General features: G+C 37.0%; 1 protein-coding gene across 1 annotated transcript in view; it reads right to left on the reverse strand.

Annotated features, from left to right (window-relative positions):
• The window catches only part of LOC140228957 (uncharacterized), a 47,074-nt gene extending 37,326 nt beyond the window's left edge, over nt 1–9,748 (reverse strand). The window contains exons 1-2 of the mRNA XM_072309219.1: nt 9,076–9,748; nt 485–823 (exon numbers count right to left, since the gene is read on the reverse strand). Coding sequence (XP_072165320.1) covers nt 485–823; nt 9,076–9,748 — 1,012 coding nt within the window. The remainder of the gene's footprint in view (nt 1–484; nt 824–9,075) is intronic.
• Nucleotides 9,749–14,884: the final 5,136 nt, after the last annotated feature.

A 14,884-nucleotide genomic window follows, 5' to 3' on the forward strand; every position in this document is an offset into this window, starting at 1 on the left:
CACAGGCCGACCTTCCCACTCAGGCAGTCATCTGTACATCATGCGCGTTCCCCATTTTTTTTTTTTTTTCGGGAAAGGGGCATATTTCAGGGATAATCCCAAAATCGTTGAAATGGGGGTGTTTTAGTATTTTTCCGAAATGTTCTTAATTAGGGGTGATTGTCAAATAGTTACCAACCAGTCTTGAAATAGGGTTCCGAATAGAATTAGTTTCAAATACCCGAACAATTCCGAAATAGGATAATGGTGCTTTTTGGTGTTTGCCCGATCTCCCGAATGTTCTCATTCTACCTTTGTGCATGTTTTTCTTGAAAACATGATGCCGGGTCGGCCTTCTCTTCGCAGGACATTCACTACATGCACTGCACATACGTCATACTGCTTTGCTGCATAAATTGTTAACCGTCTGAGTGGGGGGGGGGGGATAATGGGCATGTTGTGGAATATCACAGGACGAATAAAGCCAAGAGATGCTAAGCCTTACCTTTAGCACTGATGTTTACGAGAAACCCTCTCCGAACAACCTCAGAATCACTGATAAACTCCAGCCACGCTTCACTATGTCTACAATTAACGTCTGAAGGAAGGGCGCTTCCACTAAGTGTTATCAGCCTCGTCTCTTCGAGTCCCGAAACGTTGCCGAAGCCGACTTTGAGCACATCGTAGCCAGGTTCGAGGTCGAAATCATCAAAGCTCAAGACAATGCTCTCGTTTTGTGGAGACTGGATGAGCCACGTCAGGTGGGCACTGTTCGTGTAGTCGCTTGGGTAGTTTGGTGACGTCACAACCTTTGTCTTACCAACTGATATTGTGATGGCTTGTGCTAATTGGTAAGAACATAAAATTATTTAATGAATACACGAAAGAATAAAATTCACCCAAGAAAATCAAACACGAAAATAATGACAAGGATCTTATAATGCACCTTCATATATTGCTGCTGCTTTTTCTTAGCCCTACATGTAAACAAAAATTTATCAAAAATACAACCATAATATGATCGATTTAGTTGCATTAGTTGCCCACTTTTATTCATCCTGTACATCAACGATCTCCAAAATTCGTCACAAATTCTTTCTTTTATTTGTTTCGCTGACGATACAAATTTATTTCTGTCTCACCGCAATCTCACTACCCTTGTAAGCATAATGAATAATGAATTGAAATCTGTTCAGTCCTGGATTTACGCTAACAAGTTATCATTAAAAGTTATCATTAAATGTTGATAAAACACATCATATGTTATTTAGCAATTCCCTGTAAGTTATTCCTGATGATGTTAAGATTAATAATGTTAATCTAACCCGAGTAGATAGTAACAAGTTTTTAGGACTTAACATCGATAGTGACCTCTCCTGGAAAACTCATTTTATTTTTCTAACCAAAGTTTTGTCACGAAACATAGGAATCCTAAACAAACTGAAACATTTTTTGCCCAACCATATTTTGCAGATTGCATATTCAACCATGATTTCCCCATTTCTTAACTATGGAATTCTTGCATGGGGAAACGCATCCAGATACTTGCTGGATTCGCTTTTTCTTCCTCAAAAGCGAGCGATCGGAACTATTAACCATGCTGGGTATCTATCTGACACAAACGCCTTATTTCTGAAAAATAAGATTTTAGAATTGATAGACTTGTTTGATTATAACTTAGGTATTTTTATGTATAAATTTTCCTCAACAGATCTTCCTGATGTTTTTTTTTTTTTTTTTTTTTTTTTTTTTTTTTTTATACAGATGTTCATAAGAAACAATTCTGTCCACCACTATCCAACTCGCCAGAGTGACGCTTATCACCTTCCAAGCACTCGAACAATTTTTGCTAAAAACACAATTATTATACAGGTCCAAAATATTGGAATGATCTCCCAACAGAAGTTAAAAGCTGTTTGTCATTATCATCCTTTAAGCGTAAACTCAGACAGCATGTATTGAATAGCTACAACACACAAGTTCACTAACATTCCTTTTTATTATGCTCATGGCTGTTCTGTTATACTACTCGGTTGTTGCCATGTGAACAGACTTATGGATATAATACATTTAGTAACATGCTCTCTCAAATTCCTGCCCATCGGTATTTTTCCTTCCGCTTCTGTAAGACCTCCGGTCGTGTCGCATAGCGTCATAGTTTCCCCTTCTTCCTTTCTTTCCTTTTTTTTTTTCATGCGGCATTGCAGGTGGCTGGTATATCACATATAGGAATTGCAATTGATTCATGTTTACCATTTGTCGAATCTTTCCCCGTGTCTACGGAAGCCGGAATGTTTAAACCCTAAAATTATGTCGTATTTACACTATCACTCCCATGTCAAAATTGCTATTAGAGCAACTGCTATAGCGTGCAGCATGTGGTTACTTGTTCTCATTTTATCACGCACATACATAAGATGTGAGAAAAATCTTCTGTACCCCCGAGTATTAATAGTCATTCTCTTTTGTTTATCCTTACTTTTAGTCTTTAATTGTATTTACTTTAATTGCTCCTCATCCTGTTCCCCACACTAGGCTTTTGTTGGGACCTACACTCAACAAGCTCTGCTTTTTAGTAGGTTCCATCGTATTTCTCTTTGCATCCTTTACTTTGATTGAAAATGACACATCGACCGCTATGTATTATGTTTGTATTCCTATTTCTTTATGTATGTATCCAAGCTAGACATTCTGTATTAACATATTTTGTTATATATCACGTATTTTCCATCGAGAGATACGAAAATAAAATTGAACTTGAAAATTGAAAAATTAAAAAATCAAACAAACTGGAAATAAACTCATTTTTTGCGACGTTTCGCCGATTATCAATTGACTTCTTCTGGCAAATTTAGTCATTCGCCCGAAGAAGCCAATTGATAATGGGCGAAACGTCGCAACAAGTGCGTTTAATTCAAGTTATTAGACTCTGCTGTATGCATAGATTATCACCTACTAGACTTTTCAATCATGAATTTTATGGCAAAATAACAACGCGCAACGAAACAAAACTAGACTAGCTTGAAGTGCAATTTCCATTCCAATGACAAGTTGACTATATGATGAATAAAGTAGAATTAAAACAGATTGATAGAAGCTTCATTTGAATTGGACAAAAATGAGAAAAGGATGGGTTTTGACTTTCATGAGCTTTTAAGAACTTTTGATCTTAGCCGTATATACATAAAAAGTAAATAAGGAGAATCGTCATCCCAAACTCTTCTATCGGTTTTGGGCGTAGAAATATTATCAAACTTATGACTTTGGTGGATAATATAGGAAGTATAATCCCTCTCCTCGAAGTCAACGTTACTAAGTTATTACAAAACTCAAAAATGAATGTAATTATACGAATGTAATTATATCGTCCCCTCCCCCAAGTTGTTTATGTGGTTGCTCTTCTTATATTTACTGTTTTGTGAAAACAGGTGCAAATTCGCAATGCCATATCACACTGCCTGGTTTTCTGTCCTTTTGTAAATGATTTTACTCTGTTTTTTCAAGTTTATTTAAATATTGTGTGGAAGTGCCCTCTCACGACTGTTCAGACCTTTTCCATGGTAAATTCGTCAAAAAACAGTGCTTAGTTACATACTTATTATCATTTCATAAATCATTTCAACAAAGGAAATTGTATTTTGCTTTTAATAACAATCCTGACAATATTGGCATAATACGGCTCAATAAAGAATGGTAATATGTAGAATATTTTTCCCATTTTTTTTTCTTCATGAAGTTAAAAAATGGAACTTTGTTCTTTCACTTTTGTACAAATAATTGTTGCCTAAAGGGCCCCTGAAATCCAAATGCATGGTGATTTGTGTTGATTTATGATACCCTCAACATACAACTTTTGCGGTGAAACGAATATCTAGAAACATTCCATATATTTTTAATGATTTTTTCTTCTAGTTTTCTTCAGATTACTTGGGAACACCCACAAAAAATCCTTCCAAACCAATATTCCTCTCGTGACCTCATCTGTCAATCATTGATAAAGTACTGAAATGTTTAACAAAAGATATTAATGAGACTAAAAAAAAAAACATGGCGAGGGAACATGCAAGTTATGCTGAGTCGAGGGGAAGGTGCATTCCAATATCTTCCAACTCTTCTTTACAAAACGTACTTTTTTCATCTTATGCAGTTGCTTATCTAAAAACAAAATCCAATTTACTACCTTATACGTCATGTACGTAAAGCATCTCAAACCAATATCCAGAGTAAAATGAAATATCATAATGCGATACTTTTCCGTTTTTATAGTTTCAGGGTGACTATCCAAATCAAGTTCAAGTTCAAGTTTGTGAAACATTTATTTTCCATCTTTTTCATGTAGGAAATCACATGCATGAAATTATTGTACAGGAAGGCAGAACCTCAAAAAAGCAGAGCTTGTGGTGAGCTGCCTTGGAAGTACAAAAAAATTACATCACAAACACAAACACAAAAAAACAACAAAAACATAATAACAGTTCCCATGGTAATATTGAAATGAGATATTCCTCAAAGGGAGATTTTGTAGTCTAACAGAGAGGCAACAGTGAGTATGAAAATATGTGACGAGCTACAGGCTATGGCAAATGTTGCATATACCTGAATTATCCGTTGCATATTTTATAACTGCCAATAATATGAAACCTCTGCACAGATGTAAACAAGACAATGAATGAAATGCACTGGTTCCAACTGGATCGTGAATAGACATGGCACTATTGAAATGAGATATTCCTCAAAGAGAGATATTGTAGTCTAACAGAGAGGCAACAGTAAAGTATGAAAATATGTGACAAGCTACAGCCTTTAGCAAAAGTTGCATATATCAGAGTTAAACGTTGAATATTTATAACTTCAAGTAATGTGAAACATCTGCACAGATGTAACAACAATGAATAAAATACACTCTTACTTACTGGATCATGGATAGACCGCTTTACTATTTAAATCTTTTGCATATCATTTTAACAAAAGTTGTTCCTGGCAACCTGAAAGCTCACACGAGGCCTGTTCAACACAATAGCAACTGGTGTGAGCAAAGTGGATTCCGAGCATTGAAATGCCATGATAGTGCACGGGTTACTAAAATAACTCGACACCAAGCACTGCCAGGCCCCGAGAGAAAAAATTTGACCGCAACAACAAGAAGTCCGTCATTCCAAAAAGAAAGACGATTTATAATGGCATTTGAATAGACTAAAAGAAGGTACAGATTTTAAATGAGCTGGTAGATTATTCCAGACCTTGGGACCAGAAAAACGCACTGTGTGTTGGAATGAGACTTTTTAATGTTTTGGAATGTGAATTAGTGAAGATGATCTGGTTTCGTACTTGTGATATTCCGAGTTTTCTTCAAATAAGTGACATAGATGATCAGGGAGAAGATTATTTGTACACTTATACATAAATAAACCCAATTGGAGTGTATTGATATCTTTTAAACGCAGCAACTTTAACTCATTAAACAATGTATCTGTTCGAGCACCACCAGGACCTATATTTCGTACATTACATAAATATCTAATGATATGATTTTGATAAACCTGTAATCGTTTCAAATTTGATTCAAATGTATTTCCCCAGACAATGTTGCAATACGTCAGGTAAGGTAAAATATGTGTGCAATAAAGCATACGCTGTATGTTTACAGGCAAAAAAATATGCAAATTTACGAATAATACCAGTATTTTTTGACACTTTTCACTCAACTTCTGCAATATGAAATTTCCAGGATAACTTGGAATCAATAAATACACCTAAAAACTTTGTTTTATCAACTTTAGGAATTGCATCATTGTTTAAGTAAATATTAACATTTCTAACATCAACTTTTTTCCTGTTATTGAAAAGAATACAATTACATTTTTTACTATTCAAAGATAACCTATTAGCTTGGAACCAATCACATACCTTATGAAGTTCACTATAGACTTCATTACACAGGATATCCAGGTTTTTACCGCATGAAAAAATATTTGTATCGTCAGCGTATAATATAAAAGAAAGCTAATCAGAAACAGTATCTATATCATTTATATATAATATAAAAAGAAGGGGGCCAAGTAGTGAACCCTGAGGAACACCACACTGAACTTTACTGAGTTGTGAAACAACAGAATTATATTTAGTACATTGATAACGATCGTTTAGATAACTAGAAAACCAGCTATGGGCAGTACCTCGAAAACCATAATGATGTAACTTTTTCTTTTTTAATAATACATTTTGTTTATGCCGAATTCAGAATACATATTAAGTCAGTCTCCATGGTCTAGTATCTTTTAAAGCTTGTATTGTTTTCTGTATATGTGTTATACTTGTATATGATTTTTTTTTTTAAAATAAAGTCTATTGTAATCCAATGTTTTTATCATGTATATGTACACAGGGCCCCCCTGGAAAGCAGTTGTGAAACTGAGGGGACTACCCTGTTTAAATATGACGGAATAAATAAATAATAAATAAATAGAATATCATGGTTAAGAGTATCGAAAGCCTTTGATAAGTCAATGAACACTCCCAACGTGTACATATCATGTTCAAAGGCATCAACAATCTTATTTGTTAAATCAATTACGGCTAAAGATGTAGAGAATTTTTGTCGGAAACCATATTGACTATTACTTAATATTTTATCTTTATCAATAAATTTCATAGCCCGTGTAAATATATTTTTTTCAAGTATTTGATTAAAACATGAGAGAACAGATATAGGTCTATAATTACTTATTTAAGTTTTATCTCCACTTTTAAATACGGGGGTTATTTTCCCTATCTTTAATTTGTCAGGGAAAACACCTTTACTCAAAGACATATTGAAAATGTGACAAAGTGGTTCACTTAAAAATGATATAACATTTTTAATAACACAAGGTTTGAAGTCATCAACACCAGACGATTTACCGTTCTGAAACGATTTTGCAATATCACAAATTTCATTTTCAGCTACTGGATATAAAAACACTGTTGCAGGTACAGGTGTGCGGAGATATTGCCGGAAGGTCCCATGATTTTCAGGTAATAATCTCTCAAGTTTTGGCCCGATGCCAGCAAAAAAGGAGTTGAAACTTTCAGCTACACCTTCACAGCTGTCAATAATCTGACCATTATTTTTCAGTTTAATACCCCCATCCCTGCCCTATTTAAATGGTACCAATGAAGTAATAACATTCCATGTGTTTTTAATATCAGATTTATACTGAATAAATTTATTAACAAAATACTTCTTCTTAGCCTCTCGTAATAAAAAATTCAATTGATTACGAACACTTTTATACTTAATCTCGCTAACAAGCGTACCTTTATGTAAAAAAATCTTATATAATTTATTTTTATATCGTACGAATTTCAATAGACTATCAGTCATCCATGGCTTCAGTCGTCTCTTTTTAGAAGATATACGTTGAAGAGGGAAATATGCATCATATAAACCACGTAATCTTAATTCAAACGTATTATAAGCTATATTAATATCATCAGTTTCTTTAATATCATCCCAACACGCATCCTGCAGGGCATTTCTGAATGAAATTATTCTGTCTTTTGTAATACATCTAGAATACAAATCTTCACTACTTTTATTAGATTTACATTTGAGAGAGGTTATCTGAAAAACTGGTAAATGATCAGTTGTATCGGAGTATAGAATACCACTCTCAATAGGTAAAATGGTAAAATTGGTGAAAATGGTGATGGTGAAAATATTGTCAAGTAAACTTGCAGAAGTTCTAGTAATGCGTGTTGGCCTAGATATCAAAGGTAAACAACAATTACTTGACAGGGAATGCATAAAATCTTGAATATTTGAATGTGTATTAAATTTCAGATGATCAATGTTCAAATCACCCATTATATAAATCTTTTTATTTTCTCTGACAAGATCACATAACAATGTAGAAAAAGCCTCATTAAATCGTGTAATATTTACATTCGGTGGTTTATAGACAGTGCCGACCAATATACTCCTTTCCTGTGGAGAGTTAATTTCAATGAACAATGAATCACAACACAAATTACTTGGGAGCAGCAGATCGGATCTCTCATTATAAGATTTTTTTTTTTTTTTCACACAAAGTGCGACACCTGCACTTGTTCTATTACTTCTATTTTTACATAGTATGGCATAACCTGGTATGTTTACAGATAGACTTGTGTCTTTCAGCCATGTTTCAGAAAACCCTATAACATCAAACGGAAAGTCAAGTGAATGTAATATGTCTGTAATAGACAGAAAATCTGTAATAGACAGATAGAATGAAAAGGTATCATTCTTTGAAGGGCTAAATCGACTGGCAAAGTTTTCGAGTTCATAGTAACGACTAGAATTTTCGAAATTACTAAGAACAAAATTCCTATCCGGATCTAGGTCATCGGTCCCAAACAAGCCATCAGATACAGAAAAGGGATTGAACTGTAGGTTTGACAGTCGATCTAGATCTACTGTGTGACTCTGAAATTCATTGAGAAAACTTATATTGTCAAGTTGATTAAAAGGAAACTGAGAAGCTTCATGAGAAGCTTGAGATGTAACCTCATCAAACATGTTTTAGACAGATATGGTTGAATTTCTTGGTGTTCGAGTACTAATGAAAACAGACGTGTATTTTTGCAGCCATGGAAACAGAAAAGTACCAACAACATAGACATAGACATAGACATAAAATCAGTATACATAATCAACTACAGATATTAAATCCACAATGTGTCCAAATATATATATATATATATACCGAATGCAAAGTAGATGAACTTGCTAGATTTATAGCTATCTTTTCTGGTAGACAAAACCAACCCGTACAAATTAGCATCTATTTCCTTGTGACAACCTGAGAAAAATAAGAGTTTCTGCTTTATGAAGTCATTTCTATGAGAAGACAAGCAGTGGCAGTAATAAATCTCGGTGATAGCTCACTGGCTTGAAATACTTAAGGAAATATCCACGGTTTACACAGTTTACACAAAGTAGCCGATAAAAGCTTACCACAGATATTCAATCTTTATACAAGACCCATGGTGCTGCTTGTTGACCCTTGTTTCGGATTGCAAGGCGGAGATCAACGCCAACCAGGCGAATGCGGGTTGACTTGCCGTGTAGCTTACGTTGCTCGTAAGCTATCTTTTCCAGACGATAGCGCTTTGCCGTAAGTCCGGGTGGAAGATCTGTTCTGATGGTGAATGGGAGGGTGGTGCCAGCAGGAAGCTGTCGCTGTGTTGCGTCGTACGCTTTCAAGATGGCGTCGCGGTCGAACATGGATGCAAATCTCACGATTATCGGGTCCGGGGTCGATGGCACGTTGGGTTCGCGATGCTGCTGCTTACGCGGTACTCGATGGGCGTGGACCATAGGAATTGCCTCGGCCTTCTCCGGAGAATAGCCCAGCTTCGTTATGGCGTCTCGAATTTCAGCTGCAGCCTTCTGCGGGGTGTTATCTCCAGTAGTGGGGGCTATCTTGTAGAAGAGTAGATTTTGCTTCCGATCGTGCAGCTCCATCGCAGTTAGCGCATCCCTCAGCCTTTCCTCGGCCTCCTTTCCTTCCTTTTCCACCTTAGGTAGTTTAATCTGTTCTATCTCTGTCAATCTAGCGGGCGTATCCTCCGCAGAATGCTGCAGCTCAGCAAGAGTAGTATTTATGGCTCGTATGTCCTGTTGTACGGTAGTAATACCGGCGCACACGTTGTTTAGCTTGCTCAATACCTTTTCGGCGAAGGTGTCGAAATCGGAACGTAGCCTGGCCATAGAGTCATCCGTTCCATGCGACGTCGGCTCAGCCATGTAATCTGGTTGATTCTTTTTCAAAGTAGCTCGATTTCTAAGTAAATACGGCTGGCAGCTTGACTGAGCAGCAGTCTTACGATTGTTCATTTTTTGAATGTAATTTCGGTTGATTTAAGTAGGATGCGGGTGGATTTTGTCTAGCAGATTCGAGCTGGAAATCAGTGCACGTCCATGTTGTTCCGAGAGCACATTAATCGACTCGTCGACTCGTCAAATGTCGTTTCAATTTTGAACATATCGAGTGTAATCAAATCATATCCAGAACATGTCTAAAATCTTTGTGTGGATAGAACTACTATATTTCGTAACAAGGTGCATAAATGAAGAGCTTGCTTCCAAAAGGCGCTAAATCCATCGTTTTTTAATGGATTTAGCGCCTTTTGGTTGCAAGCTCTTCAAATAGGCTCTTCAATACAACGTGGTAATGAATTCCCCTTTTTGTTTCCCTTTGTCTTTTACCACCATTTGCTGTCGCCATCTGTAATCTTCACTGCATGTCTTGATAATAATTATCATTACGTCGCAGACGTCAATCCGTATTTTGTTTAAATTGATTAAATCCTATTAAGACAATTCATAGATAAAATGATACATTGGTTGTTTACATGCAAGTGCAATTATATGTTAGAGACTAAGAAACTCTAAGAGACTAGAGTCTAAGACTGACAAACTTTTGTTCATTTTTCCTGTCACCATTTTGGTCTCTTTTGATATCCTTTTACAGTAGTACAGTTATTGGATTTCCCACGTCAAATTTGCCCAATACGTCCTTTATTCTTGTGCACGTCGAGGCATACAACGGATTTGTTATTTCTTAAAAAAAAAAAATCTAATTGAATGGAGTTTTCCGTATTTCTTGCTGATGAAAATACATGTATCAGGATAGCATACAGAAGTGAGAATGGTTAAAGTAAGTTCTTTATTGGTACAGCAACATGATAAGCTCAAACAGCCTTCCGCACACGTTCTCAAAACTTGAGCCTTCTGTCAATGTTTTATTCTGAGTATGAGAACGAACATTTCAGTGGGAGTGCGTAGAAGCTCAACTTTAAATGAATTTAGAAATAAAATCAAATTAATAATTGAAAGGGAGCATCCCTGTTTTTTTTACGCACTTAACGTTGAAAAACCACTGTTCTCGGATGGTCATTAAAGAGATAAAATAAGTGCAAAATCAAAGTGCGTTTACAAATAAAGGCAATCATTATTTTGTTCTACATGATTTGATTATACTTTCAGTCTCGAAGAATATTCTGGAGGACTTTTAAATTTCAGAACAGGACAAATACGTAAAAAGACCACAAAGTCACAGTGGAGTGCAGTGGCGGATCCAAGGGGGAGGGGGAGCGCACCGGGCGCCCCCCTTTTTTTTAAAAACAAAAGATATAAAAAGACAAAACGGGGAGGGGTGCGTGCGCCCCCCCCCCCTTTAATCATGCAAAGGCGCCTCCTCTTTACGGAATTCCTGGATCCGCCCCTGGAGTGTTGTATCATGCTACATTGTTAATGGAACCGAGCCAGTTGCCGGCAGAAACTTTTATTTGCAAATGCAGACCCAGCTAGCCTCTGCGCTTTTGAGATGAAAATTAGTTGGATAAATCTGTAAACGTGACTGGTAATCCCGCAGCCGTGATAAGCTAATTAAATTTCAACTCTCTCCATAGTCACGACCTGTTGAGAAACTAAAATATGCATGTACAGGCCGTGTCACACCTTTCTAGCGAAGGACAATTTTTGCTACCCGGAGGTCCTCGCAGATGCACCGCACATGACAGTACCTAGCACGTATCTCGACCGTAGTCGCTCTGAGTTGCGCACGCAAGTCCTGTTTACCCGCAACCAAGTTTTAGGCCCTGTCACACCTTTCCGGGCAATCTACGCGAGCTTGTTGCGTGTGCACAATTTGTGCGGGCGGACGATGATTTGGGCGAGTTTCTCGTGCGTTTTACCTGCTGGACCCGTCCTACTTACGTTTTACTTATATGTATTCCGTGTGACCTGCGTGTCAGGCGCATGGGTGGCGCATGAGGGCTGACAACTCTGTACAGGAATCCTTCTGAAGGACTTCAATATGGTGGAGATGGCACAGAATGTCATTTATCTTGGCCGCCGCAGACTCTCAACTATTCAGCAGAAAGACAGTCACTGAACCTCAGCATGCACGCACGCCAGCAGAACAGACCAGCAACACGGATGTTGGCAGTATCGACACGATTCCCTGCCAGTAAAAACATCGTATCATGTTCATCGAATGCCCGCCGATGACGCGCGTGTCTGGCGCATAGGCACAGATCCACGGGCAACCTACGTACTTATTTATTCATTTATTTAATTATTACGTTTTATTATGTTCACAGGGTAGCCCTTCAAGCGGGTAAACTGCCTGTGACTTGCTGCAGCTACGGGCCTCCTATTGGTGTCCTGCATGGACATCTGCATGGCAATCTCCGCTACCGCGTAACTCACCCGGAACAAGTTTTGGTCATGCTCAAAACTTAGCTGCGGGTAAAGCGGATTATGTGCGCACCTAATGGCAACTACGGGCGAGAAACGTGCAAGGTACTGTCGTGTGCGTGCCATCTGTGGGGACCTCCGGGTAGGAGAAATTGTCTCCCGCAAGTAACAAGCAAGGCTTGCCCGGAAAGGGTGAGTATGTTTAAAACCTGTTCCGGGTGAGTCGCGGGGATTGCCGCAAGGGTCCACGCAGAACACCAGTAGGGGGCTCGTAGCGGCCGCACCTCGCAGGCAATTCCCACGCAGCTAACACGCAGGTACTTGGCAGTGCCCGTATGTCGTCAGTAACTAGAACTTAAGAAAAACGTAAGTAGCACGCGTTCAGCAGGCAAGACGCAAGACGAAACTGGCGCAAATCCTAGTCTGCCCGCAGAAAATCCCTACACGTAACAAGCCCGCAAGTCTTGCCCGGAAAGGTGTGACAGGGCCTTGACAATATCAAATAATTTACGTGCAGACCCATGTGTTACACATTGATAGACGTAATAGCGTGCAGGATGCACGAGTCCCATTGAAATCCGTTCTGGTGTCTCTCACCATGAAAACACAAGATACTGATGAACGACTATTAAACAGTCAATTACATCGATTCATACGAAAAAAAAAACACAATAAGATAAAGATACATTGAAAACAAAAAATGCACTTGGATTATGATAGATTTGAGTGGAATACAATTTCATTTATTTTGCCTGGTTGGCAAATATTAGGAAGTCATATTTTGCCAAACTACATTGCCTCGCTACGTTAGTTGCCACAGTGATAATATCAGATTGTGTGCACAATCAGACAATGATTTTTATCATCTATGACGGTTTTCTTTAAACAGCAAGTTTCTATGACACGTTCTAAATATATAAACGTTTCTATTTTTCGCTCACTCCGTCAGTTTGACAATTGAAATGAAGCATTAAAAACATGCTAGAATTCTTTATCAATTTTTGTATTTCTTTCTTTTTACATGCCATGTACTTACAAGAAAAAAAAAAAGAAAACACCCAACGTATTCTATCATCAAGCTGTGTATTTTTTTTTAAAACGAATAGGCAACCATATTGTTCTTTTTAAGCTTTGTGAGTGGCATATTTGAATTGATGTCATCAAATTTCTATTTTGTACATGTTTTATTGTATTCATCTACACATTACCAATGACAATATCTTCACCGGTGCCAAGACCGTTGGAAAACACCATCTTTACTATTTAGCACTCAGCATTGTGCTATAATCCTACTATGCTGTAAAATGTATGAACCGAAAACACCAATGACTGTATTCATACTCACGTGTATGACGTATGACTGCGCGTTTTAACGTGTAGTCACAGCGTTTATACAGGGCTTGTGGAAATTGATATTGATGGGGTAAAGTCACGGGGAAAAACTGTTCTTAAAGGGGAAATTCCAGTACAGCTGAAAGTTTGTTTGAAAAGAAGTAGTAAAATTTTCTTAACACAACAATGACAATTTGATAAAAATCAGAATATGAATAATGACGTTGAAATTAGGAAGCGTCCATGATTTTTCTCGAAATAGTCTTTGACCAGTCAAAAAGAAATAATGAATATGCAAATAGTGGAGTGATGATGTCATTCCCTCACAACTTGCCATATTGATAGTGCGTGTAGAAAATTTCTTAAACATCTCATTTTTTTATTCAAACGAAATTATGCCCAATCTCAAATCCTTATTACCCTTGACTATTAATCATTTCGAACAGGAATGCCTGTTTTGAAATTCTTCAACCAAGAATAACAGTATATGTTTTACACTTTTGTAGCGGAATAATTGAATTTTCGCCATTTTTTTTTTTGTACACGACCAATGAAAAAAAAATTGGGCGGTAACCAAATCATCAGCTCACTTATTTACGTATTCACATCAACTGTACGAAAACTGTTTTGCAGAAATTAAAAAACTTTACAATTTCATAGCCTCCTTAGTTTTTTTTTAAAGCTCATTTCCGTCCTTTTTTTTTTCTTCTTACTGTTGAGCTTATTAGATTTTACTCTTCCTTGTCCAACTAACTTAAAACTAGCCCTGGAATTCCCATTGAACATTACGTCATAGTATTTGCAGTAATATGTTTGAACTACACCCCCTCCCCCATAAAAGAGATAAACAGAAATAAAGATTGTGTTCCTAGTTACGTTTTATGGTCGTAACGCTTAAACAGAGTGTGAGAAAATTGTTTTCAGAAAATCATTCATTGCACTGGACACTGCATTATTTTCTATTGATTGCCTTGTATCGAGCACTGTAACCAGTTTTTACTCCGCTTATTCGCTAGATCTACGTTTCAATGCATTTGTCATGTTTGTTCCTTGAAAAATATGTCATCAATATGATATTTAAAAAAAAAAATCTAGATAGCTGTTATAATGTACATGCATTATCACCATTTTTAATGAATATATCATCACCACCACCATTCCTTTACTTAGCACCTGTTGATCCAAAAACCTCCCAAGTACACCAAATAATATCATACCAACAAATCACATAACACGTCTAAGTCTAAACGATTGTAACATTTAAAGGACTAACAGCCTCTGATTACAGTAATGGTCACAAAAGGTTAAAAGAATGCTAATTATGACAGGCAGAATATCATCTAAAAT

This window comes from Diadema setosum, chromosome 5 (assembly GCF_964275005.1).
Source record: "Diadema setosum chromosome 5, eeDiaSeto1, whole genome shotgun sequence".
Taxonomy (NCBI): domain Eukaryota; kingdom Metazoa; phylum Echinodermata; class Echinoidea; order Diadematoida; family Diadematidae; genus Diadema; species Diadema setosum.